The sequence below is a fragment of the Dendrobates tinctorius genome, unplaced genomic scaffold (assembly GCF_039654945.1).
Source record: "Dendrobates tinctorius isolate UK_male_01 unplaced genomic scaffold, ASM3965494v1 ptg000301l, whole genome shotgun sequence".
Taxonomy (NCBI): domain Eukaryota; kingdom Metazoa; phylum Chordata; class Amphibia; order Anura; family Dendrobatidae; genus Dendrobates; species Dendrobates tinctorius.
The window spans coordinates 134,753-162,661 of record NW_027361968.1 but is presented as its reverse complement, the minus strand read 5'-3'; the positions used below and the strand labels follow the sequence as shown (position 1 = coordinate 162,661).

The 27,909-nt window shown below is 48.7% G+C and overlaps 1 protein-coding gene across 4 annotated transcripts; it reads right to left on the bottom strand.

Moving 5' to 3' along the window:
* Positions 1 to 1,325: 1,325 nt before the first annotated feature.
* LOC141073432 (uncharacterized) lies at positions 1,326 to 26,418 on the bottom strand. 4 transcript variants are annotated; one of them, XM_073560627.1, is made up of 11 exons: positions 26,290 to 26,400; positions 24,777 to 26,170; positions 21,938 to 22,152; positions 21,650 to 21,847; positions 21,323 to 21,411; positions 18,010 to 18,280; positions 12,484 to 12,756; positions 9,060 to 9,091; positions 5,883 to 6,153; positions 5,588 to 5,791; positions 1,326 to 1,548 (listed from the first exon to the last, which is right to left on the bottom strand). In XM_073560627.1, the coding sequence occupies exons 2-11, from the start codon at positions 25,970 to 25,972 to the stop codon at positions 1,439 to 1,441; spliced, it is 2,859 nt and encodes a 952-aa protein (XP_073416728.1). In that variant the 5' UTR covers positions 25,973 to 26,170; positions 26,290 to 26,400; the 3' UTR covers positions 1,326 to 1,438. The 4 variants fall into 4 exon arrangements, with proteins under 4 accessions (XP_073416728.1, XP_073416729.1, XP_073416727.1 ...); XM_073560628.1 differs by having other exon boundaries at positions 26,371 to 26,387; XM_073560626.1 differs by having other exon boundaries at positions 24,777 to 26,418.
* Between the last annotated feature and the right edge of the window lie 1,491 nt (positions 26,419 to 27,909).

Here is a 27,909-nt window from a genome sequence, read left to right as displayed (position 1 = left end):
AACAAATAATGGAAAAAAGGGGAGAAGTAGATAAAGAAAAGAGCAAGGAAAAGACGGGGGAAAGAAAGGGGCGAACAAAGTGAGGGGAAGAGTAAGGAACGTAGGGAGATCTACGAGAAAAGGAAACACAACCACAAGGGAAGTGACGGGAGAAAAACAGAAGCTGGAGGAGCAGATAAGGTAAAGGGCAGAATGAGAGAAGGAAGGGAAAGAAAAAGGCTGGAAAGAGGGAAGGGAAAAAGGAAAGGAAGGGAAATGTAAGGAAGAACAAGTGATGGGAAGAGAGAGAAAAGAGGGAGAACTAAGGGGAAAAAAGAGAACAAGAAATTAAAACAGGAACAAGGAAACTAAAAAAAGAAAAGGAGCTAAAGAAAAAGAATGGATAAAACAACAGCAAAAAGGAGGAAGAAAAAGGAATGGAAAAGTGAGAACAAGTGAAAGGGGAGAACAGGGGTAGGAAAGAGGAGGAAAAGGGTGAAGTGAAAAACATGTACAGTTAACAAAGGAGAAGAGAAGGGAGAAGAAGAATGGAGGGAGAATAGAGGAGCCTCTCAAAACCTTAACCACAAGGGGAAAAGAAATGCCACCAGCCCTCATGTGTCCATGTTCACACCTTCATAGACAGTCCAGGATGTATGAATAGACCCGACCATCTGCAGAAAAGTTGCAACCATATAACGTTACAATAACTGATGAGACCACAAGAAGAAACCATTGATCCCGTGTAATTCCTCAGAAGCCTTCTTATGTTGTTTGTGGGATAAATCAGCTCAAAACTGATTCCAAAGGATGAAGACTTTGCCCCAATCCATCCTCATTAGAAGCTCTGTGCTGTGAGGAGAGCCACGATTGCTCCAGGGACTGTCCCAGCCATTAGTCAAAAGCTTTTTTTCTCTGGGTCAACAATCAAATCTGACATTTACAGATATACCTTGGCTTTTTTCATTCTCCCTCTTCAATTCAAAAACGTACCGAAAACATAAGCATCCTTTTTTGGTTCTTCCAGTGTCTGTGCATTGTGTTGTGCATTGCTGCTTTGTGTGTATTGTGTTGTGCACTGTGTTGTGCATTGTGTTGTGCACTGTGTTGTGCATTGCTGCTTTGTGTGTATTGTGTTGCACTTTCTTTCATTACATTGGATTTCCTTGTGTCCCTTGCAATGACGAACATTTTGGTGATTTAGGTGCCAATGTGTGTCAAGCTGTGCTGGTTTTCTGACTGTAGCGTGTGTTTTGTTGGTTATGTGTGTTGTGTTGTGTTTTCTTTGTTTTACATTTTGTCCAATTTCTGATGTCAATCATTGATCAATATATAAAGTTAGAATATTTTCTTTTGATTCTTTTTTATTCTTTGTAGAATAACTAATAACCAGATCCAGATCTTGTCCATCAGGATATGAAGTCGCTGAATCTACACTTTACCCGTCCTTTGTGTTGGGTTACAGAGAGGAACACATTGACGCCGTCTCATCATCGTTACTTTGATCGTCTTGATCGTCGGTGTTCTTTTCCTTAATTTCAGGCTGATCTTTATGTGAATTGCTTGTGTCTGTAGAACAGAAAACATGAGTCAGGAGTGTGACGCCGATGACGAGCCTCCTCTGACAGATACTGACCCCCAGATGTAGGGAAGAGTCTGCAGGGATGTAGACGTGGTGGGTCGTGGATGTACGGTGGCCTCTATCAGGAATCTGCCTCATTGTTTATACTGCAGTAAACGGGGACAAGTTTTGGGGTAGGGACTGAACCCCGGCCAGGTGCCCCCTGCTCCACTGTTACAGTATGGTGGTCAGTGTCCATGATAGAGATGATCATTGTCACACCGTGCAGGGTCACAGTTATGACCTGGACGCCGTCCATATGACAACTGTTCTTACATTGGTTGTAGGTCGTAGATACGTGAAATGTCCCTGGTGGAATAGTCTTGGTGGGTACCGGAGGGCAGGTGTCCCGGGGCCCCGGAGTCTAGGAGAAGCTAAAGGGCCATGTTGCGCGGAAGATAATTACGATACTGCTAAATAACCCCGACATATGGGAGCCGGGCTGGAGTTATCATGTTGGCCACACAAAATAGAAGTCACATCACTGAATATCCCTCCACCCAATCATACGATGAGATCACAAGATTACCAGATTACTAGTGATGGGGTGACATGATGATCTGCATACTAATCAATGCACTGGACTTCCATAATCACCTGATCGCTCACCGGCTGCAGCAGCTCCATATACTGTATATACTCATATAAGGTATATACTAACTTCCATACACACAAATATATACTGTATACTGATATACACATATATATTTATATATACACAGACAGTATACACAGTATATACACACATATATATATATATACATACACTACCGTTCCAAAGTTTGGGGTCACCCAGACAATTTTGCATTTTCCATGAAAACTCAGACTTTTATTAATCATGAGTTGCCAAATGAATGTAAAATCTCGTCCAGACATTGGCGAGGTTCGAAAAAAAGATTTTTATTTGAAATATTAATTTTCTCCTTCAAACTTTGCTTTCGTCACAGAATGCTCCTGTGCAGCAATTCCAGCATTGCAGACCTTTGGCATTCTAGCAGTTCATTTTCTGGGGTATCTGGAGAAATTTCACCCCATGCTTCCAGAAGCCCCTCCCACATGTCAGTTTGGCTTGATGGGCACTTTTTGCGTACCATACGGTCAAGCTGCTCCCACAACAGCTCAATGGGGCTGAGATCTGGTGACTGCGCTGGCCGCTCCATTACAGATAGAATACCAGCTGCCGGCTTCTTCCCTAAATAGTTCTTGTATAATTTGGAGGTGTGCTTTGGGTCATTGTCCTGGTGTAGGGTGAAATTGGCTCCAATCAAGCGCTGTCCACAGGGTATGACATGGCGATGCAAAATGGAGTGATAGCCTTCCTTATTCAAAATCCCTTTTACCTTCTACCAATCTTCCACTTTACCAGCACCACAGCAACCCCAGACCATCACATTACCTCCACCATGCTTGACAGATGGCGTCAGGCACTCTTCCAGCATCTTTTCAGCTGTTCTGCGGCTCACAAGTGTTCTTCTGTGTGATCCAAACACCTCAAACTTGGATATGCCTGTCCATAACACTTTTCTTCAATCTTCCTTTGTCCAATGTCTATGTTCTTTTGCCCATATGAATCTTTTGCTTTTATTAGCCAGTCTCAGATATGGCTTTTTCTTTGCCACTCTGCCCTGAAGTCCAGCATCCAGGAGTCGCCTCTTCACTGTAGACATTGACACTGGCGTTTTGCGTGTACTATTTAATGAAGCTGCCAGTTGAGGACCTGCGAGGCGTCAATTTCTCAAACTACAGACTCTAATGTACTTGTCTTGTTGCTCAGTTGTGCAGCGGGGCCTCCCACATCTCTTTCTACTCTGGTTAGAGCCTGTTTGTGCTCTCCTCTGAAGGGAGTAGTACACACCATTGTAGGAAATCTTCAGTTTCTTGGCAACATCTCGCATGGAATAGCCTTCATTTCTAAGAACAGGAATAGAATGTCGAGTTTCACATGAAAGTTCTTTTTTTCTGGCCATTTTGAGAGTTTAATGGATCAACAAATGTCATGCTCCAGATTCTCAACTAGCTCAAAGGAAGGTCAGGTTTCTAGCTTCTCTATTCAGCCAAACTGTTTTCAGCTGTGCTAACATACTTGTACAAGGGTTTTCAAGGGTGTTCTAACCATCCATTAGCCTTCTTACACAGTTAGCAAACACAAAGTACCATAAGAACACTGGAGTGATGGTTGTTGGAAATGGGCCTCTGTACACCTATGAACATATTGCATTACACACCAGACGTTTGCGGCTAGAATAGTCATTTACCACATTAACAATGGATAGAGTGTATTTCTGAATCATTTCATGTTAGCTTCAGTGGAAAAAACTGTGCTTTTCTTTAAAAAATAAGGAAATTTCTAAGTGACCCTAACCTTTTGAACGGTAGTGTATATCTATATATACAGAGACAGGGTACATAGTAAATACACATATATATATATATACTGTATATACACAGACAGTATAAACACATACACAGTACACACACATGCACAGTACACACACACATACACAGTACACACATACACAGTACACACACACACAGTACACACACATAAACACATAAACAGTACACACACATATACACAGTACACACACACATACACAGCACACACATACATAGTACACACACACATGCACAGTACACACATACACAGTACATACACATACAGAGTAAACACACACATACACAGCACACACATACACAGTACACACATACACAGTACACACACATACACAGTACATATACACATATCTATCTATATATTGTGAGATAGCGCTCACTGAATGTGTTGGGGGACGCTCACTTGGCAGAGTGATTAAGGCACACAGGAACGATTTTCCACTTAAACAGTCCATGCGGTTTATTTAGACACAGCATAAACCCGCATAAAGTACAGTCCATTTCATTACATCAACAAACATGTTGCGACCACCAGTCTGTTCCAATAGCAATTACACCCATCTGCCTTTTCTACAACCCCCTTGTCCGAGGTTACCTTCCAGGAACTCTGCTCCACACGCTGACTTCTTGTCAGTCCTGACTTCCAGGGAAGCTGCCTTACTGGGATCACTGACCTGTACTATGGCTTGCTCGACAAGCTCAAACCCGTCAGTTCCAGACCCTCAGAAGGACGGTAGCTTTCCCCAACACAGATAGCCGTCACAGACTCTGCAGGCACATGACTCCTCCATGTGCTCTCCAGGAAACCTGTTCTCTTCCAAGACCTTCCAACACAGAGACCATGTGACCAAACAACAGTCTCATTATATCCCATGAAACACAGCCATTGATGGGAGGTGTGTGGTTAGCCAGGTCCACCCAATTCTCCGGCTAACCTGCTAGCACAGCCCACATAAACGAAGCAAGGCTCGTGGAACTACAGGTCCCAGGGAAACATTCCAGGTTTACAGTGCAGAGGACCTCTGCCTCTGTGACACATACCGGCCATTCACAATAATGCCGGTCACTGTCTCACAATATACACAGATAGTATACACACATACACAGTACACACATACACATCTATCTATATATACACAGACAGTATGCACACATACACAGTACAAACACACATACACAGTACACACACATACACAGTACGCACATACATAGTACACACACATACACTTACACACACATACACAGTACACACACACATACACAGTACACACACACATGCACAGTACACACATACACAGTACACACACATGCACAGTACACACACATACACAGTACACACACATACACAGTACGCACATACACAGTACGCACACATACACAGTACACACATACATAGTACACACACACATGCACAGTACACACATACACAGTACGCACACATACACAGTACACACATACACAGTTCATACGGTATATACACACATATATGTATCTATGTAAAGAGAGTATACATACATACACAGTACACACAGACACAGTATACACTCACATATATACAGTATACACACATACACAGTATATACACACACATACCTTCTGTCTTCTTCCCAGCAGCCAGTGATAAAATCGCCCGCCTCAGTCTTACTATGTGTACACCATCTTTCTTATCTTGCTCGGTGAACAGCAGCAGGTCGAAGGCGTTTTCATCAATGTCCGGCTGAGTTTCTAGAATCCGCCGTTTTTCCTTTAAGCTGCGGTGATTCAGATCATCGATCACCACGATGACATTTTCCCTCTCTGAGGACATAAGATGTGGGACATTGTGAGCACTCAGTATATACCAGATGTGCCTGTGATGACTTCCCCTGTAGTCATTGCTGCCACTTACTGAGAATAAGCCTCATGGCCTCCAGCTCCTCGTCGTACAGGGAGTCCGTCACGTTGGTCACATTCACCCTGCCCCTGTTCTTGGTGTGATACAGGAACCCGAAGGAACAGAGGCCTAGTTCTTCATAAAACTTCCCAGTTTGGTTATTTGATATATAAAAGGGTCTGACCCCGGAGACCACCGGACTCAGATCTGGAGACGTGAGCTCCTTCTCTATCCAGGAGTAATCAGTGATAGAAGATCGAGAGAAAATCCCAACAATCCCGAGGTTCTGAAAGAAACAAAAACAATGGGTGACTACTGGTGATATGTGATCAACATGCCCAGTGTCCAGACCTCCATTATCAGCAGTTTCCAATGTTAGAAGATGAGAAGGACCAAGGTGCCATCACAGTCACAAGACCAAAGGTCCTTCACCCTGCGGGAGATGAAAGGGACAGCGGGGGAAGAGGCAGCCTGGACAACCGGCCCTATACTCCACCATCAGCTCCATCTGAAATATGTGGGGGATGTAGGAAAGGGAACAGGTCTGCTGCTAATGAGGAGAGGGGAAGAGGGGGCACAGTGCTGAGAACCCAGGGTAAGCCATGGTAGAGGAGACTGCTGCCAGTGGGGAGGGACAGGGTACTGCAGAGAGGGGAAGAGGAGGCACAGTGCTGCGGACCCAGGGTAAGCCATGGTAGAGGTGAATGCAGCGCCAGTGGGGAGGAACAGAGTACTACAGAGAGGGGAAGAGGGGGCACAGTGCTGTGAACCCAAGTTAATCCATGGTAGAGGTGAATGCAGCCAGTGGAGAGGAACAGAGTACTATAGAGAGGGGAAGAGGGGGCACGGTGCTGAGGACCCAGGGTAAGCCATGGTAGAGGTGACTGCAGCCAGTGGGGAGGGACAGGGTACTACAGAGAGGGGAAGAGGAGGCACAGTGCTGAGGACCCAGGGTAAGCCATGGTAGAGGTGACTGCAGCCAGTGGGGAGGGATAGGGTACTACAGAGAGGGGAAGAGGAGGCACAGTGCTGAGGACCCAGGGTAAGCCATGGTAGAGGTGAATGCAGCCAGTGGGGAGGGACAGGGTACTACAGAGAGGGGAAGAGGGGGCACAGTGCTGAGGACCCAGGGTAAGCCATGGTAGAGGTGAATGCAGCCAGTGGGGAGGGATAGGGTACTACAGAGAGGGGAAGAGGAGGCACGGTGCTGAGGACCCAGGGTAAGCCATGGTAGAGGAGACTGCAGCCAGTGGGGAGGGACAGGGTACTGCAGAGAGGGGAAGAGGAGGCACAGTGCTGCGGACCCAGGGTAAGCCATGGTAGAGGTGAATGCAGCGCCAGTGGGGAGGAACAGAGTACTACAGAGAGGGGAAGAGGGGGCACAGTGCTGTGAACCCAGGTTAAGCCATGGTAGAGGTGAATGCAGTGCCAGTGGGGAGGAACAGAGTACTACAGAGAGGGGAAGAGGGGGCACGGTGCTGAGGACCCAGGGTAAGCCATGGTAGAGGTGACTGCAGCCAGTGGGGAGGGACAGGGTACTACAGAGAGGGGAAGAGGAGGCACAGTGCTGAGGACCCAGGGTAAGCCATGGTAGAGGTGACTGCAGACAGTGGGGAGGGATAGGGTACTACAGAGAGGGGAAGAGGAGGCACAGTGCTGAGGACCCAGGGTAAGCCATGGTAGAGGTGAATGCAGCCAGTGGGGAGGGATAGGGTACTGCAGAGAGGGGAAGAGGGGGCACAGTGCTGCGGACCCAGGGTAAGCCATGGTAGAGGTGACTGCAGAGAGTGGGGAGGGATAGGGTACTACAGAGAGGGGAAGAGGGGGCACAGTGCTGCGGACCCAGGGTAAGCCATGGTAGAGGTGAATGCAGCCAGTGGGGAGGGATAGGGTACTACAGAGAGGGGAAGAGGAGGCACAGTGCTGCGGACCCAGGGTAAGCCATGGTAGAGGTGAATGCAGCCAGTGGGGAGTGACAGGGTACTACAGAGAGGGGAAGAGGGGGCACAGTGCTGAGGACCCAGGGTAAGCCATGGTAGAGGTGAATGCAGCCAGTGGGGAGGGATAGGGTACTACAGAGAGAGGAAGAGGAGGCACGGTGCTGAGGACCCAGGGTAAGCCATGGTAGAGGTGACTGCAGCCAGTGGGGAGGGATAGGGTACTACAGAGAGGGGAAGAGGAGGCACAGTGCTGAGGACCCAGGGTAAGCCATGGTAGAGGTGAATGCAGCGCCAGTGGGGAGGAACAGAGTACTACAGAGAGGGGAAGAGGGGGCGCAGTGCTGCGGACCCAGGGTAAGCCATGGTAGAGGTGAATGCAGCGCCAGTGGGGATGAACAGAGTACTACAGAGAGGGGAAGAGGGGGCACGGTGCTGATGACCCAGGATAAGCCATGGTAGAGGTGACTGCAGCCAGTGGGGAGGGATAGGGTACTACAGAGAGGGGAAGAGGAGGCACAGTGCTGAGGACCCAGGGTAAGCCATGGTAGAGGTGACTGCAGCCAGTGGGGAGGGATAGGGTACTACAGAGAGGGGAAGAGGAGGCACAGTGCTGAGGACCCAGGGTAAGCCATGGTAGAGGTGAATGCAGCCAGTGGGGAGGGACAGGGTACTACAGAGAGGGGAAGAGGGGGCACAGTGCTGCGGACCCAGGGTAAGCCATGGTAGAGGTAAATGCAGCCAGTGGGGAGGGATAGGGTACTACAGAGAGGGGAAGAGGAGGCACAGTGCTGAGGACCCAGGGTAAGCCATGGTAGAGGTGACTGCAGCCAGTGGGGAGGGATAGGGTACTACAGAGAGGGGAAGAGGGGGCACAGTGCTACGGACCCAGGGTAAGCCATGGTAGAGGTGAATGCAGCCAGTGGGGAGGGATAGGGTAGTGCAGAGAGGGGAAGAGGGGGCACAGTGCTGAGGACCCAGGGTAAGCCATGGTAGAGGTGAATGCAGTCAGTGGGGAGGGATAGATAAATAGATAGATAGATTATAGATAGATAGATTATAGATAGACAGACAGACAGACAGACAGACAGATAGATAGATAGATAGATAGATAGATAGATAGATAGACAGTCAGTCAGTGGGGAGGGATAGATAAATAGATAGATAGATTATAGATAGATAGATAGATAGATAGATAGATAGATACATAGATAGATAAAGTAGATAGATAGATAAAATATCAGACGGTTCTCACCCCTGGAGTTCTTGAGTCTTTTTTATTATCTGCTGAACACAAAGATAAAACATTACCATTTTATTAATGACATCACACTGCGCCATGTAACTGTTAGGGCTGGCGGAACGCACCAAATTATAAAGTAGTAGTAGGTGCGTTCGCAGCCTGGGGTCCACCGGGCAGAGGTGGTACACTGCTGCTAGACAATGGCGGAAGAATAGAGCGGCGTGAAAACAGTCACACGTGGGTTACGTCACCCAATGTGAATAGGAGAGAACTCTGTTAATTCACAGAGCCGCACAGCCGCTGAACGTGGATGCCGGAGCCTGTTTAGCTCACAGAGCCCGGCCAAAGAGCGCACAGTGTACGGCCACAGACCTCTACCCCAAGGACATGGGGTTAGAGTCCCTCTAGGCCCACTGAGCGCGCGGTGTCGCTGCCACGAGCGCCGCTATAGACGCTGGCTATGGAGTGTGGAGCACTTGCACTGAGGCGTGCCGAGTCACTGGTGAGGACTAATGCCTGACTCAAACTCTGACCTACCTAAGCCTGGGCGCTAGCAGGCTAGGCTGCACAACACATGCGTGCCAAGGGTAGGGGTTTCTTAATGAGTCAGTCACCAGAGACATTCATACGTGCATTCATCACTCACTCCTCATAGTCTGAAAATACAGTCTATCCTAGCGCATGGGCGAGTGGCCATGCAAACCTTTTATAGTCGTGAGCGTCCGGGACCTTCCTGGCTTCTCAGATGGGTCAATCCGAACACGAGCAGGACCTGAGCACGTGACCTTTGATCTCCAATGGGAGATCACTCCACGGGCATGCTCAGTGGCCCAACATGGGGACTTAGTCCCTGGAGAATCTCGCTGCTGAGCAGCCTGCATTGCCGTAACTGTGCCAGAGGTGGCAGCAGTAAGCAAACCCATGGAGCTGGTCTGGGCAGAGCGCCGGGACCGACGAGCCTGCTGAGCAAGCTCCTCTGCAGCTGGAGAGGAATGGGAGACCGCTGGAAGCAAGGCTCGGGATTCCCGCTGTGCAGCAACAGGAACCCGATGCCTAACATTAACTAAGTAAGTGACCCCCCCGACGATGTGTGCAGACCCCATGTTCCTGACACGTGACTGACGATGATCACCAGAATGCAGTAAACACAATAATCAGAGATTGTTCTTGTCTGGAAAAAGTGCAGCCTTTATGGCACGTGTGAACACGGCCTCAGTGTTACATTTTTATGGGTTTCACGGAGAGAAAAAAAACTCAGTTGTGCCATTTTTTGTGTTGTGCGCATCGCTACGACTACAGGGACATAAATATTTCTGTTATTTGCTGATTTGTGATCTTTATAATCATTTTAAAAAACGCAGTAAAAATATCATTCTTGTAATTGGTTTTCATTATTTTTAAGTATTTTTGTAGTAAAAAAAAAATCTGTTTTTCCTCACACTTAGAATACAGGGACATAGAAATACACTGCTATGTACATATGTAGCTCTATGTATCAGTATAATCTGCAGTGATACAGGTCGTGGGTTCAATCCCCAGGGATACCAGATCACAAGGATTCATTATATAATTAATAGAAGTGTGTACAGAGGAGAGATGCGGCCCCACCGCTGAGGAGGAGATACAGAGCGATGAAGATGAGTAAGAGGAAGTCGGGACAAAATGGACCGTGGGACCGAACCCTCCAATTAGGACAGTCCCGCTGATTTTTAGATGATTGGGCGCTATGAATTAGTCCTCAGTAAAAGTCTTCTACCGTTTTGTGTACACAGCTCCTGTGTCGCCAGGTGCCAGTTCATATTCTGCAGTCGTGTGTTACTTCTCCCTTCTCATCTCTGATAACCCACAGATGAGGAGGCAGAACACGTAACACATGACGGCAGGATCAGGCCTCTAGTTTTTGTGTCGCCATGGAGACGCATTGGTTAGAATAAGAGCTGTAGACACAAAACGGAATTAGTCAGAATTATTTGCAATATGTCTCATTTGTTTTAATATACATAAAGCAAAGACACTGAGTCCGGCCTGTGAGATACAGCCGAGGTCAGGGGGTGACACCCGGGAGTGGGGACAGCGGCCGTGACACTGAGCCCAGCCTGTGAGATACAGCCGAGGACAGGGGGTGACACCCGGGAGTGGGGGACAGCGGCCGTGACACTGAGCCCAGCCTGTGAGATACAGCCGAGGACAGGGGGTGACACCCGGGAGTGGGGACAGCGTCTGTGACACTGAACCCAGCCTGTGAGATACAGCCGAGGACAGGGGGTGACACCGGGAGTGGGGGACAGCGGCCGTGACACTGAGCCCGGCCTGTGAGATACAGCCGTGGACAGGGGGTGACACCCGGGAGTGGGGACAGCGTCTGTGACACTGAGCCCAGCCTGTGAGATACAGCCGAGGACAGGGGGTGACACCGGGAGTGGGGACAGCGGGCCGTGACACTGAGCCCGGCCTGTGAGATACAGCCGAGGACAGGGGGTGACACCGGGAGTGGGGGACAGCGGCCGTGACACTGAGCCCGGCCTGTGAGATACAGCCGAGGACAGGGGGTGACACCCGGGAGTGGGGACAGCGTCTGTGACACTGAGCCCGGCCTGTGAGATACAGCCGAGGACAGGGGGTGACACCCGGGAGTGGGGACAGCGTCTGTGACACTGAGCCCGGCCTGTGAGATACAGCCGAGGACAGGGGGTGACACCGGGAGTGGGGACAGCGGGCCGTGACACTGAGCCCGGCCTCTGAGATACAGCCGAGGACAGGGGGTGACACCCGGGAGTGGGGACAGCGTCTGTGACACTGAGCCCAGCCTGTGAGATACAGCCGAGGACAGGGGGTGACACCCGGGAGTGGGGGACAGCGGCCGTGACACTGAGCCCGGCCTCTGAGATACAGCCGAGGACAGGGGGTGACACCCGGGAGTGGGGACAGCGTCTGTGACACTGAGCCCAGCCTGTGAGATACAGCCGAGGACAGGGGGTGACACCCGGGAGTGGGGACAGCGGGCCGTGACACTGAGCCCGGCCTCTGAGATACAGCCGAGGACAGGGGGTGACACCCGGGAGTGGGGACAGCGTCTGTGACACTGAGCCCAGCCTGTGAGATACAGCCGAGGACAGGGGGTGACACCCGGGAGTGGGGGACAGCGGCCGTGACACTGAGCCCGGTCTGTGAGATACAGCGGAGGACAGGGGGTGACACCTGGGTGTGGGGACAGTGGTCGTGATACTGAGCCCGGTCTGTGAGATACAGCGGAGGACAGGGGGTGACACCTGGGTGTGGGGACAGTGGTCGTGATACTGAGCCCGGTCTGTGAGATACAGCGGAGGACAGGGGGTGACACCCTGGAGTGGGGGACAGTGGTCGTGATACTGAGCCCGGCCTGTGAGATACAACTGAGGACAGGGCACCCCCGGGTGTGGGGGACAGCAGCCGTTACCTGTGGGTGGGTTGGTGGCATCAGATGTGTCGCAGCTCTTGTGCACATTCGCTCTCATCTTAATCGATTCCATGAATTTGCACCATTTCTCCTCGGCCGTCGCTTCTGCTGAGACGTAACCCAGATACTCCGGCCGCTGCTCCTCCCGCCTGAACAGGAACAGCGGCCCCAAATCTTTGTACTTGGACTTCTCATAGTTGGCTTTAAGAACTTTCTCCGAACTCTCATCATCCAGATCGTCAACTACTACAACCACTGTCAGATTTTTCTGTCCTGCAGGTAATAGAAACATCAACAGTGACCGTATACAGAAGACGGGGAGGGAAACCAAAAACGAAAGTCCGTAACGAATACAAAGTAGCAACATTATTAATATTATTTACATTTATTGTTATTTACTTATTGATTATTATATATAATGATTGTGAGTCGTCTTATGTGCCATGATATAATGTTACTGTCACACTGTATACACTTGTCCCTATTATTGCAATATACGTCACATTCATTCTAGATCTCCATTAGCATGGCGTTACATGTCTTTAGTATACTTAAATCTACGGTATAATCTACAGTATAAACTTTGGTATAAATGTGGCGCCCCTGAGGGTTCAGTTGCCACAGAGGTACTGCACCTCCTCCTGAGGTGTAGTATCCCACTCCCCAGGTAAGATGGAACACCTGACCAGACTCCACCACTCACACCCAGCACAAACACAGAAGTGCAGCAGAGCACCCTTCATGGCTCCCTGCTTGGAACACGAAGAGTGCTGGGAGGTGGGTGGAGCTTAGACTGCACATGAGAGCAGAGAATGTTAGTAAGTAGTCAGTCTGTGAGAGAAGATCCCAAGAGAGGGATGGAGTGAAGGAAGTGCTGCAGCAGACTCCTGTGACCTGGAGCTACTGGCACAGGAAAGAGCAATAGAAAGCCTGATTCTTCAGAAGGAAGAAAGATTAGTGCGGAACGTAAGGAGAAGAGAACTAAGGACTAGGGTCAGAGCAGAGCCCTTCCTGAAGTTTGAAGCGCATGGCCGGGGTCCGGTCCCCGAGGCTGTTTGTGAAACTAATGTTCCAGCAGCAGACACCGGAGGATTAGGAGCTGTGACCACTCTATTCCCACAAAAGACTCAAAGACACGGTGACAACCTATGTGTGAGCCGGGACATGACGGATGGAGTCGCCGAAGCAGGCTACAGTCACTTGTCCTACGAGTAGAGTTCTAAGCAACATCTGAGAGGAGGAACTTGAGATTAACACACAACTACAAGTACTTCAGTTTGAGCGCTAGTGAGGAGACGTTCAGAACAGGCACACGAAAGGGAGAGCTGGAAAGGTTAATTCCATCTGCCTGGGAGTTGGCTGAGCCCCTGATCTGGAGACCGCGGCATTGAAGCGGGCACCTGTCTGTGCTAAAAACGTGAGTAAAAGAACTGGAACTGCATTCATCTGTCTCATTGCCTTCTTCCCATGCCAACCCACTCAGCACTGCTACATCTCTGTGCCTAACACTGCACCATCCACCTCAACACCTATTGCTACTGCCCTGGGACTACAGCTCCACCTGTGGAGAGCTTCAACATCTTTGCTGCACCACACCATCTGTCCCAGAGAAGCAACCCTGCAGCACTGGTCAAACTGAGCAGAAACCACAGGTGGCATCACAAATCATCACAAAAACTTTATCCCCATCACTCTACCCCTTTTACATTGACCGCCCGAGGCCACGGGCCGGGTCACCGCCACTGTGACATCTCCCATTGAAATGAACGGGCCCGGCACCAAGTACCCCACGGCCTCTGGGAACGAGTCAATTTTAGCGTCACGAACAGGATGGCGAAGCCCGCTACCACCGGGTCCTGTGTGTTGAAGATTTATTGGACTTAAAATTGTTGAAAATGTGCAAAATATCCAAAATGATAGACTGTAAAATGGACTCTCAAAATGGCCGCCGGCGCGGTGAAGAATGGCGTGACAATATGGGTGGCCCTAAGAAAAGAGCGAAAACTGTCCTGGGCCTCCCCTGCCTGAACTTCTATGCAACAGCAACATAGCCCACCCCCAGAGGGGTTCATATACTGGCTTGGTATGGAGGAAGAGGAAGGAGGCGCCGCCCCAGGAAGGAGGAGAAGAGCTGTGAGGCGGGAAGAGAGCCCAGGGAGAAGCGAGAACGCCAGGACACCATGATGGAGGAAGGACGGAGGCCTGAAGAGCGCGAGGAAGAGGAGCTTGCCTTCCCCGGCGCTCCAGTTGAAGGCTCCAATCCTGCTTCTGTGATGGACCGTCAGCAGTTGGAAGAGGAAATCCAAATGCTGAACCGCAGTCTGCGGCTGAAGCAGGAGGCTCTGTGGACCTTGGATCGGCAGCGCACCCAGGAGGGACCTGCAGAGATGGTACCTACACCACCGGTACCTGCCGCCACTGCACCAGTTCTCCCCCAGGCAGCAACTATGGAACCCGCGGCTGCTGCGATACCATCGGCAGCGCCTGTCACCACCTCCACCCTGCTACCGCCGCTGGGCACTGCCTGCCAGGAGGAGTTATCTGAGGACCTGGGAGCTGAATGTGAAGCAGAGACTGTGTTCCTGCCTGGACCTGGCACGGCTGCGCAGGTCCCACCAGAGGCCTCAGCAGACCCTGATCCAGCACCAGCTCCATTAACCACTGCGTGCAACAGGCCGGTTCTCCTCATGGAACCAATGGAGGAGTTGTGTTACCAATTCCAAGATGCTAGGCTGACCGCAATGGAGAACTGGAAGAAGTCCCTGCTGAAAAGAGCAAAGTTGGAGCCGACATGTCCCATTCGGCGGCTTCTGATCTCAGCAGAGGAACCTAAACTGCTGGGGGGTGTTCCAATGCATCACGGCTTTCCCCTACCAGAGATTTGTCATCCCCCGCATTTCACCATGCAAGCGACGACAGACTGTTACTCCACCAGCACAGGCAGCCATTACACAAGCCCAAAAGGAGGCCTGTGGACCATATGTGATGCCACCAGGTAGCGGACATCCTGAAAGTCTTCCCTGGAAACAGAAGAAACTTGCTTCCACCACCCCAGGAGGGGACCATCACTAGAACATTTACCAGTAACTGAACTGTTACCCAGGAGGGTATGGGTACCGTTGTGCCCTCATTGTTTGCTTTTCTTGCTGTTTTTCTTGCCTCAGTTTGGCATTAATTTGCTCTGATACAGAGACTGAGTGATCATGAACTTGGAGTGATCCAAAAACTTTGCTGTATATAGTTTGCGCCTCTTAAGGTGCTCTCTCTTGGTTTTACACAAACCTTTCTTCAAACAAGAACTACCTCAGATCAGAATCAAGACTCGCGGGTGTGGCCGAATCCTGAGTCTGAAAGTCAAGACCAGTAAGTCCTGCAGCCCACCCAGGACCACCGTTGGAGGTTTTGGGCGAGTCCTCCACCAGCAAAAGGGACATTGCAAGACATCAGGCTGGGACTGTGTCTGCTATTCAAGAATCCTTACTGTTTTAAAATAAAGCACTTTATATTCTGCCTTATAGAAATGTTTATGGCAATGTTTAGCTGCAGTATTAGAAGTAGATGTTTTGCAGAAAGTAGTCTAGAAGTAATCTTTAATAAAAATGTGAAATTTTGAATAAAAATTTGAATCTGGGTGATGAACTAGGAGTCAGCGGTTGTCACCTATAGTTCTAGAAGAGTAGGAGTAACAGCAGAATGTGGAAATGTGAATGGCAAAAGAAAATATGTTGAAGTAAAGATAGTAATACCTGATCTGTCAGTGAACTTCTAGGCTACAGTTACTGCCAATAGCACTTTAAAATAGGTGAAATGTTAAATTATAGGTATTCAGTAAACTCGTTATGCAACGTTCAAGCTTTAGTCCTCTCCTTAAGAGAAGCTATTTTTACATTGTTAATCTAAAAAGAAAATTTTGTATGTTCTGGTAACATCTTAATTCTCATTTGTTTACAGCCTGCGGACGTGCTGCAGTTAACGGAGGGGGAATGTGGCACCCCTGAGGGATCAGTCGCCACAGAGGTACTGCACCTCCTCCTGAGGTGTAGTATCCCTCTTCCCAGGTAAGATTGTTAAACCTGACCAGACTCCACCACTCACACCCAGAACAAACACTAGTAGTGTAGCAGAGCAACCTTTATGGCTCCCTGCTTGGAACACGAAGAGTGCTGGGAGGTGGGTGGAGCTTAGACTGCACAAGAGAGCAGGAGAATGTTAGGAAGTAGTCAGTCTGTGAGAGAAGATCCCCAGAGAAGGTTGGAGTGAAGGGAGGTGCTGCAGCAGACTTCAGTGACCTGGAGCTGCTGGCACAGGAAAGAGCAATAGAAAGCCTGATTCTTCAGAAGCAAGAAAGATTAGTGCGGAACGTAAGGAGAAGAGAACTAAGGACTAGGGTCAGAGCAGAGCCCTTCCTCAAGTTTGGAGCGCATGGCCGGGGTCCGGTCCCCGAGGCTGTTTGTGAAACTAATGTTCCAGCAGCAGACACCGGAGGATTAGGAGCTGTGACCACTCTATTCCCACAAAAGAATCGAAGACACGGTGACAACCTAAGCGTGAGCTGGGACATGACGGATGGGGTCCCCGAAGCAGGCTACAGTCGCTTGTCATGCGAGTAGAGTTCTAAGCAACATCTGAGAGGAGGAACTTGAGTTTAATACACAACTACAAGTACTTCAGTTTGAGCGCTAGTGAGGAGACGTTCAGAACAGGCACACGAAAGGGAGAGCTGGAAAGGTTGATTCCATCTGCCTGGGAGGTGGCTGACCTCCTGATCTGGAGACCGCAGCATTGAAGCGAGCACCTGTCTGTGCCAAGAACGTGAGTAAAAGAACTGGAACTGCACTCAGCTGTCTCATTGCCTTCTTCCCGCGCCAACCCACTCAGCACTGCTACATCTCTGTGCCTAACACTGCACCATCCACCTCAACACCTATTACTACTGCCCTGGGACTACAGCTCCACCTGTGGGGAGCTTCAACATCATTGCTGCACCACACCATCTGTCCCAGAGAAGCAACCCTGCAGCGCTGGTCAAACTGAGCAGAAACCACAGGTGGCATCACGAATCATCTTAATAACTTTATCCCCATCACTTTACCCCTTTTACATTGACAGCCTGAGGCCACGGACCGGGTCACTGCCTCTGTGACATCTCCCATTGAAAGCAACGGGCCCGGCACCGAGTTCCCCATGGCCTCTGGGGGCGAGTCATAATCTACGGTCTAATTTTTGGCATACCATACACCATAACGTACAGTACTACAGACAGCCATGATCAATCCTCTGCCCCATGGAGAAGTACGGGGGGACCCGGCTGATACCATAATGGCCTCTATGTCTAGGCTACGACTTATGGGAGAACCCTGCCTACAGGTCAGTGATGGTGTGGGACACACAGAAGTCCGGTGACGTAGGGGAGCTTCTGACACCTTTATACGGCCTGTAGTCTGCGGCTATCACTGTGATGGGGCCCATCTTTTGGAGGTGTCGTCTTTCTGAGGTCTGGGGGCAGTTATGGGGCACAGTCTTTACCTTTCAGCTTCTTGATATATTGTTGATCTGAATTCTTATTCTCGATAATAATCTTCTGGAAGGCTTCCTTGGTGAACTGCAGGATGCACATGAGGATGGTCTCCTTCTCTGTGGGTGAGAAGTTTTTAATCTCTGAGATGTGGCAGAACTTAAAATCCATGTTCTCATCATCTCTCAGCAACGTCTCCAGCCAGCATGACTCCTTATGGGGGAGGTCTCGGTTTCGGTTGTCATTGACATCTCCTTTCCTTTGAGTTTGTTTCTTGCTTTCCTAATGGAGAAATAAAATGTTAGATCGAACAAACAGAACCCACCATGGAGAAGCTGTAGACACATTTACCTCACTGAGGAAAGCAGACCCTTCCAGACCCCACACATCCTATAATCAGTAAGTGCTTGTTGGTAAATAGAAGAAATATTGGTGTTACCATATAATCTTCTGTGTCATATCCTGAATTCCTGAGACACAACCTATATGATGGGTTCTGGGGCCGATGCTCCTCTGAGGGTCTACAGTTACTTTTCCAAGGCCTAAGTGAGAGGGAGATCAGTGAAGATCTTGTTACCCCGACTCATCTCTCACTGGATGGATCCGGATATGTTTATAAATGAACATTTTATAGAATCTCTGGCGATTCATCTCAAAATCAACGATACTGAATTTATAGGATGGGCAAAAAGATGAACCTTTCAGTAACTGGGAAGATTCGACTGGACCCGGACACCTGCCACTGTGGACCACAGCATTTCACAGCTGAAATCTCAGGTGATTGAGAAAGTGGCATAGCCGCACCGAGGGGAAGGGTGGCATCTAACCTTGAGAAGAAGGGAGGTCTACTGGATCCATGAACTTCAATCGTGGAACCGGAATGTCCAAATAGGGAGCATGAAATTCAGCTTCCTTTAATTTCTGTTAATTTGATCCCTGCCTAACCGAAGAGATACGATTGCTCTACTCCCACATTAGGCAGCTTTATTGGGGGATGGATTTATTTGTGTCTGATTCCCCCTTATTATTTTGCTGCACTGTGGGGTTTATAATTTAGATGACTTATTACATTACTTACTACATGCCTCCCAGCTGCAGAATCTTGTATTACTTCACATCCATTACACTCGCCCTGATACGGCTATGTCACAGTCATCCATGTCACGCACACAGGTGGCACACGTGGTTCGTGGACCCACTGTGCCATGATCTGGGCTTACCCGGAAAGGGGCATAGCTATGCGGCTACTGTTCACTGGAGCTCCTAATGGTTGAGTCAGACTGGGCTGCAGGTAGTCGCGAGGTACCAGTCCTGGGCAGATACTGATACTGTAGCTACTGACCCCAGGGGTCTGTTCAGACTACACAAGTTTTGCATCCTCGGGAAGAATGGATACTGACACAGAGTTACAGATACGGCACTGGCCACACACAGACCAGGACTTTGGTTCAGGACCTGGCCACACAAGGACCAGGGGTTAAAATTCAGTACCTGGCCATACATGGACTGGGGGTTTAGGTTCAGGATCTGGCCTCACAAGGATGAGGGGTTTAGGTTCAGGACCTGGCCGCACAAAGACTAGGGGTTAAGATTCAGAACCTGGCCATCCTTGGAACAGCGGTTCAGGTTCAGGACCTGGCCACACAAACACCAGGGGTTAAGATTCAGGACCTGGCCAAACGTTCAGATTCAGGACCTGGCCATACAAGTACCACTGGTTCAGATTCAGGTTCAGGACCTGGCCGCACAAGGACTAGGGGTTAAGATTCAGGACCTGGCCAAAAGTTCAGATTCAGGACCTGGCCATACAAGTACCACGGGTTCAGGTTCAGGTTCTGGACCTGGCCGCACAAGGACCAGGGGTTTAGGTTTAGGACCTGACCATACAAGTACCACGGGTTTAGGGACTGGGATCTAACAACTCACTAGTAGCACACCATCTCACTAATGATACGATACAATGTTGCTTAGGCACCTGCCTATTGGAGAGGGCGACCTTTATACAAAATGCCTCCCAGCAATTAGCTGGGGGCATTTTACCAAGTGCACATGCTGACCCTTTGAAAACAGAGGAGCATGCAATCGCACTAGGTGCAACGGGGGGAAGTCTTGTGGCATGCACAGGACCAGGAAGCAGAAGACGGGGAGCTCACTGCACAGCTTATTGGTGAGTATGTTGGCATCCCTGCATGGAGGAGAAAGGAGAACCATGCAGGGGCACCGGCATTAGTGTTACAGTCAACAATTATGCCATAGCTTCACACTTATACATATAACTTACACCTACATTATAGCGTAACTACTATTACTATAAAGAATCCTTCCCTGGCTGATGGAGCAGTCTCCACACATACATAATACCACACGGCACTATCTACAGTTGCAGGTCTAGGGAGGCCGTACGGGGCCCCTGGCCTTCAAGGGAGGCTGTCATGACAGGGTTAACGTGAGAATATAGGGAGCATTATGGGTTTATGAGGTGTTCGGGGTTAATATAAGAGCAAGGGTGTTGTAAGGGTGTTAGATTATGGGAGTAGAAGGGGTCAGAGGTGGGATACAGGGGCACTACATAGGGGATCAGCCATATTGCAGGGGCAGCCATTCCACGTGGATCCCTGCGACACTAAGAAGCTCCCACCCTCCTTTTTTGTTGGTAAAGTGGTCTGTGGTTCAGAAATGTACGCATGTCATGTATAATCTGTCACAGCAGTGGGGCGTGGGGGGAGGTCCTCGAAGTTGGTGGAATTAGGGAATGGCGGACTGGAGGGGGGGATCTCAAAGGGTCCTGGACTCCCCCTGTGTGATTTTAAGTGGATGGGACAATTAATCCCTTGGATTGGGATGATTAAGGGGCTTGTTACGTGGTTGGATTTGTCCGGGTTTGGTTACTATTTGCCTCCGAGCTGGTGCATAGCGGCTGGGGGTAAAACTAATCCTGGAGGCCAAAGTGGAATTGACATATCTGCAGTTGAGATATTTTGGGCTCCGAGGACCATCCCTCCTGGGAGGTTATTGTTAAACTGTTTGCAATTTATGTTTAATAAAAGGCTGCTGTGGCCATTTAATTCATTTGGTGTCTTGTGTTTTCTGTGAAAAAGGGGGAGGTTATCGGTTAAGAGATAATCTTTCTAAGAAACTAAGGAGTAGATGGGAGATTGGCAAGAAAGGTCCACATGAATCACGTGTACCCCTTACGTCATTTCAATTATGTTTCGGTTTCCAGGATTTCTTGCACCTTAGCATTGCTTTTGCTTTTGCAGCCGCTGCTTGGCATTGAGCGCAGTAGGTAACATATACAGGATATATAATGTGCAATAAACATACTTTTTTCTGGTTCTTGTGGATGTCTGACATAGAAACAAGCTTCACATGGATCTTCTGTTTTCCCTTTAAAGTTATCTCCTTCTGGTAATCTGGAAATTAGAGAAAGTGAGAGAGGAACGTCAGCCATGTATAAGATGGGCCATGGACAGTGTCAAATAACGGTCAATGAGAAGAAAGAAAAGTGAGAAATATAAGATGCCACCATTTCCAGGTCCGAGCTTCACGGCTAGGACTCCTCACCGCAGTCAGCATCACATCACGAAGGGAAATGGAAGCCAACAACAGGGCCTCTCCATTTCTCCCCATACAGTGATGTCCTTCACTCACCTCTACGTACAATGTCCCTGATGTCCCGTATCTTCTTTGATGTCTCCTGCAGCCGGGGGTCTTGGCGAATCCACTGCTGCTCTGTCTTTGTGAATAAGTGTAGTTCACACTGAGGACAGCGTCCACCATCCCACTCTGATCTCACCTCATTCTCTGATGTTCGGATGTCCCCGATCACCACAATTGGTTTCTCATATCCTGGACAAGATGAACGGCAGAAAGAGAGGAAAGAAACACAGAATTATCGATCAATCTACATCTTTCACTTCCTTTTGTCCTAGTACCAACCTTTCCAGTGAGCCATGTACTCTCCCATCTTCTCTATGAATTTTGCATAACAGGATGAAGTGGTGTAGACTATGACTATGGCGGCGTCCTCCACCACCGATTTCCAGTCTTCGATGGCAGTTGGATTGATGAGCTGGCAGTCAGGGATGATGTTTCTCGTCCAATTTACCAGACTCTTCATATCATCGTCCTCCTCCACTGAGAAGATCACCGCTCTAAGAGTGAAGCACACCCATCATGGAGAAATTAGATCGTGTGAGCAGCGCCATCAGTCTCACACTTATAAAAGGGTTGAAAATGGTTCCCCCCCTCTACCCAAGAAAAAGGACTGATGCCACCTAGACCCTAGGACTGAGATACCTACTGATTAGTATGTGTACTATGGGTCAGCTTTGAATTATGGTGGTAACTGGTGCTGCCTTATTGGCATGCCATTGTCATACTGTGCCATTACATACTATGAGACCCACTATGTTGCTTTATTCCTGCTGTGTTCCTCTGGGAATGCTTTGCTCAATGAAGGTGGCAACAAATGTTCCACAGATCTAGTAAAGCACCATTGCAGTGATATCAGTGATTGGTGGTTTGTGGTCCCATAGCAAAAATACCTGAGGTCGAATAATGTCTAGGCAGTATGTCACTCTCCATTGATGCAGAATCGAGCCGTCTGGATCCGCTATACTGGCACAATTTCTGTGTCTTTAGAATTGAAACAGGGAATTTGTGCCTTCTTGAGCCCCTGGTTAGATGTGTTACATTAGTTTTTGTGTCCCCGTAGATTTTGATAACCCCTTAATACAAAGCCACCACCAGTCAGAGGTCCTCTCGGGAAGGGAAGGTCCTTAGATGCCAATTACTTCCTAATCTAAAAATAATGGCTGCAGCCGCTCCCGGCACAAGCTATCACATTAGACGTCTGTTTCTGGGGGTAACTACTCCTTCCAAACACCCCGGTGCATTAAGCAATTAGTTAATAGTAAGGGGGGTCAATTTTGAGGAGATAAAACAACGGCGGCCGACGCTAAGCTCCGGCAATGATAAGCTCCAGCAGGTGTCTGTCAGATACCTCCATTACTAACGCTGCAATAAAGGGTTACAAAAACTAAAATACTTTATTAAAAAAATAAAACAGCTCTGGCCTGCACCGTCCTCTTTCACCATTTTATTAACCCTTTCGTGCCACAGCCTGTTTTCACCTAAGTGTCCGGGCCAATTTTTACCATTCTAACCACTGTCCCTTTATAAGGTCATAACTCTGGAACACTTCAACGGATCCCAGTGATTCTGAGAATGTTTTTTTCGGGACAAATTGTGCTTCATGATTGTGGTAACACTTGTTTGCTATGACTCAGCTGCGTGCTAAGTCTAACAGGCCACCATACCTGGCAGACACGGAGGTCAACATGACAACCATCGGCTGCCCCATGATTACGTCACAGGAGGCACCAGAGAGGTAAGTGAAGGAGCTTGCTCTCTTATTATCTTCATAATGTCGCGATCACTATTGATCTCGGCATCTGGAAGATTGCAAAGGGTTGACATCATTGGGACCTGATCCAACGTCACCAGTCAGATCAACCGCTCTGCACCGCAATCACATTGCTTGCAGGACTATGAGGGCCCTGAGCGCTGCAAGACCGCTGTCCATAAACAAACGTCAGCACTGAATAGAGCCCTGCAATTGCTGACGTTTGTCTACAGTGGGCGGCCGGGAAGAGGTTACCCAACTACGTCTCTTGTTGTTCCAACGTCGTCCATGAAATCTAATGTAGTCCATATAGTGATAAGAAAACGGAAATAAATCTCTGATATTTAGTATCACACGCTTCATCGTAATGTGCTCAGCGCTGCCCTCCTCCTCATCCTCCTACTGCTCCTCCTCCTCCTTTTCCTCTTTCTCCTCCTTCTCCTCCTTCTGCTCCTCCTCCTTTTCCTCCTGCTCCTCCTCGCAGACTTAGTCATGTCTTATTTCTATATATTTGTATATTACTGGTCACCAAATATGATGTTCTCCGCTGGACCCTGTGCTCCTCAGTCCGACACCGTACATACCATATCTGGCTAATACCAACTGTAACACTTAAGGGTGATCATTGGTGACGGGAGGACGAGGCGCAAAGACTGAGGAGGTTACTGCCCCGGCAGCTCTGGAGCTGACACCAGACTGGGCAGATGATGACCGAGGACTGGGAGTAACAACTAAAATATCTGCTACACCAGGAACTTCTATGGCCCCATGACCGGACGGCAGCTCTCTGTGGCTCTATCATTACCACCACCCTTATAATGTCCGCTACACGTGGATGTGACCATATACATAAACCCCCTAATATACAGGAGAACGACCTGAACGTGGCCTCAGTATCTCTCATATGTGACATTCCAGCACTCACATAAACCAATTCATCCTGGACTGTACTTTGTACTGGGAGCGTTAAGGAAATGTCCAACCTGAGAATTGCCCAACACGATAACGAGCAAGTAACTCAGAAAACTCCAATAACTTCCTTATACACTTCAGTAAGAGTATAGTCAGGTAATTTCCTTACATGCTCCATTAACAGTGCACATGAAATCCACACACTATATAATACGAATATTCCATTAGGCTGACAACCAGCCTGTACAGTATACATGAGGTTGTCAGCCCCATCCGCGGTGATGACATCACTGATATGATATAATGACATGTGATCCGACAGCACACCTTACATCAAACCTTATATTATTAGCTATTGAGTCTGGTTGTCTGATCTATTACATCAATAAATTTTGTAGATACACTGAAAAAAATGTCGAAAAGCCAGGAGGACCTCACAATGCAGCTTCTTACACCTACCTTAGACCTGACCCAAGCTTCGCTTTCTTCTCTTGGTCTTGTGTTGTTGTTTTATCTATTTCACTGTTTCCTTTTGGCGGTGACTCAGATAGTGGAGTTATGTCCACCTGAGACTTCCCAGTTTGTAGCTCTGATGGTGTATTGGGTTCTTTCTGTGGCTTCTGGCCTTGTTGTGAATGTAGTGGTCGAGGTGGTCTTATTGGCGCCTTCTTCTCAGTTTGTTGCTCTGATGGTGTATCGGGGTCAGTCTGTGGCTTCTGGCCATGTTGTGACTTTGATGATAGAGGTGTTGTTATTGGCGCTTCCATCTCAGTTTGTTGCTCTGATGGTGTATTCGGTTCTGTCTGTGGCTTCTGGCCATCTTGCGACTTTGCTGATACAGGTGATGCTATCGGTGCTTCCGTCTCAGTTTGTTGCTCTGATGGTGTATTGGGGTCTGTCTGTGGCTTCTGGCCATCTTGTGACTTTGATGATAGAGGTGTCGTTATCGGCGCTTCCGTCTCAGTTTGTAGCTCTGATGGTGTATTGGGGTCTGTCTGTGGCTTCTGGCCATCTTTTGACTTTGGTGATACAGGTGATGCTATTGGCGCTTCCGTCTCAGTTTGTAGCTCTGATGGTGCATCGGGGTCAGTCTGTGACTTCTGGCCATCTTTTGACTTTGATGATACAGGTGATGCTATTGGCGCTTCCGTCTCAGTTTGTAGCTCTGATGGTGCATCGGGGTCAGTCTGTGACTTCTGGCCATCTTTTGACTTTGATGATACAGGTGATGCTATTGGCGCTTCCATCTCAGTTTGTAGCTCTGATGGTGCATCGGGGTCAGTCTGTGACTTCTGGCCATCTTGTGACTTTGATGATACAGGTGATGCTATAGGTGCTTCCGTCTCAGTTTGTAGCTCTGATGGTGTATTCGGTTCTGTCTGTGGCTTCTGGCCATCTTGTGACTTTGATGATAGAGGTGTTGTTATCGGTGCTTCCGTCTCAGTTTGTTGCTCTGATGGTGTATTGGGGTCAGTCTGTGGCTTCTGGTCTCCTTGTGACTTTCGTGGTTGCGGTGGTCTTTTTGGCGCCTTCTTCTCAGTTTGTTTCTCTGATTGTAGAGTTTGTTCACCTTTTTCCTCATTCTTTGCCTTTGGTTGTTCTTTTGGATTAGATGGTGAGCTTTTCTTTTTGCCTTTACTTGTGTTGCTCCCCATTTTCCTCCCTGATCGTTTGTGAGGTCTGTGATGTTCCGCTTTGCTTTTTTAGGTCATTAATTCTTGTGGTCACTGACCTTTATGGACTTCATGTCTGTCTCGGTGGTCAGAGTGAGGACTCAGGAGTTGTCCTTTTTTGCTGTATTTGCAGCCAGATCTTCTGTGGTTGTCAGTAACGTCTTTCTTGTAGATCTCACACTGCAGGAAACGTGAAGAAAATAAGAAATTTTCAAGTCCTATAAAACTTCTGTCCAAGGTACAAAGGGGAAGTATGCAGAGATCTTATTGCTCCGGAGATAGCATTAACCCTACTCTACCTGGGCAATAATATATATCCTTCACAGCAGAATCCAGGTGGAGTGACAGGAGCCTAACAAATATGTCCAGATATCGGTCACCTGTTATAATCACACGAGAGGTCCAGAATGCTTCCAGCCGGTGCAGTGCCCTCTACATAGTGATGACCGCCTCCTCCTCCATATCATGTGATACTATTGATAAAGGTGTTTTCCCAGCCCAAGGTGCACATCACACCCACCTCCGCACTCCCCTACACTTCTGCCCTCCCTAACCCCTCATGAGGGTCTGAGACCATCTGTGAAATGAACACTTTCCCCCTATGTCCGGTGTGAAGCAAAACGGAGAGAAATCCACCAGATATCAATATACGTATGAGCTGATATGAGGGACCCCTCTATGTACGCGTGCTGCGACCCACCACATCAGATGCTGGTGAGTGAGTGCTCTTTGTTTCCTATAAACATCCCCCTCAGCTCAGCTGATGAAGGCTAATTTTATGTATAGCCGAAACACGTTGTGTTTTTATGTCTAATAATAAACTGGATAGTCCTTTAAATATTCGGAGTAATTAATGAATCAGCCGGAAGCGCTCCTTGACAAACTGGAAATCTTTCTCTGCAGAATAGAGTAAGTGCAACACGAAGGGATAAGGGGAAGGAAACCAAACACTAGGGATGGGGGTAGTTCCTCACCTATCGCTGAGCGGGAACCTAATCTCTGCCTGACCCTGACGATAAGCCCTGCATAGAGAAGGACAGGATGAGCTCTAGTTGATCCCCACTACCACTAAATACAGATGGGATGTACAAACAAAGGGAACACTTACCTTGAGTAGACTCAGAGAGAAACACAGACGTCTTCCAAACACCACAGAGGAAGATAGCTGACTGCTATAGCTCCAAGCCTCAACAGGGAATTGGAAATAGAAATATCACCGGCATCTCCCAGCAGCTAGCTGGGAGTTATATACAACCCAGTTCAGGTGTGTCAACTAAAGCCGAGGGAAGGTTGCCACAGGGTCATAGAGTCAGAAGGCCCAGGTAGAAGTCTGCAAAGCAAACTGCTGAGACTTTCTGCAGCTTGATGCAGTGCGGTGGTCTGCAGCCTGTGACACACCCGCGAGAGCTAAACAGTGGATCCTGTGTACCCACATCCACCAAGATCACTAATGCAATGTTTGTACATAGCATTATCTGGGCCAAACACACAAGATAACAGCACCTGAGGATTTGGGCTAAGACTGCGATCACCAGTTTGCAGCATTGACCTGGGCTCGTAATGAGCTGAGTATTGGGATGTGTGTAGGCCGCAGGTTCACAGCCTAGGGTGCTCGGGCGATCAACAGAATTGGGTCTACACCCACATAAACCCACAAAGACGCGGCACAACATCTCATGCACTTAGGAGAAAGTCTCATTTTCATGGTCCTGTTGGAGTTTTGCATTGTTTCTTGTATATACACGGATGATTCAGTAAATTGTCATGAACGTGTAGGGTCGTAGGCCGAGCTGGGGGGGGTGGTCCCTCTTTATACCGCGCAGAGATGTAACAGAGACAATGGAGGCAGATGTTGGGTACAACAGGTCCAAGCTTTATTCTCTGGCCGTCCACTTGACAGCCTCCGCAATACACCGCAC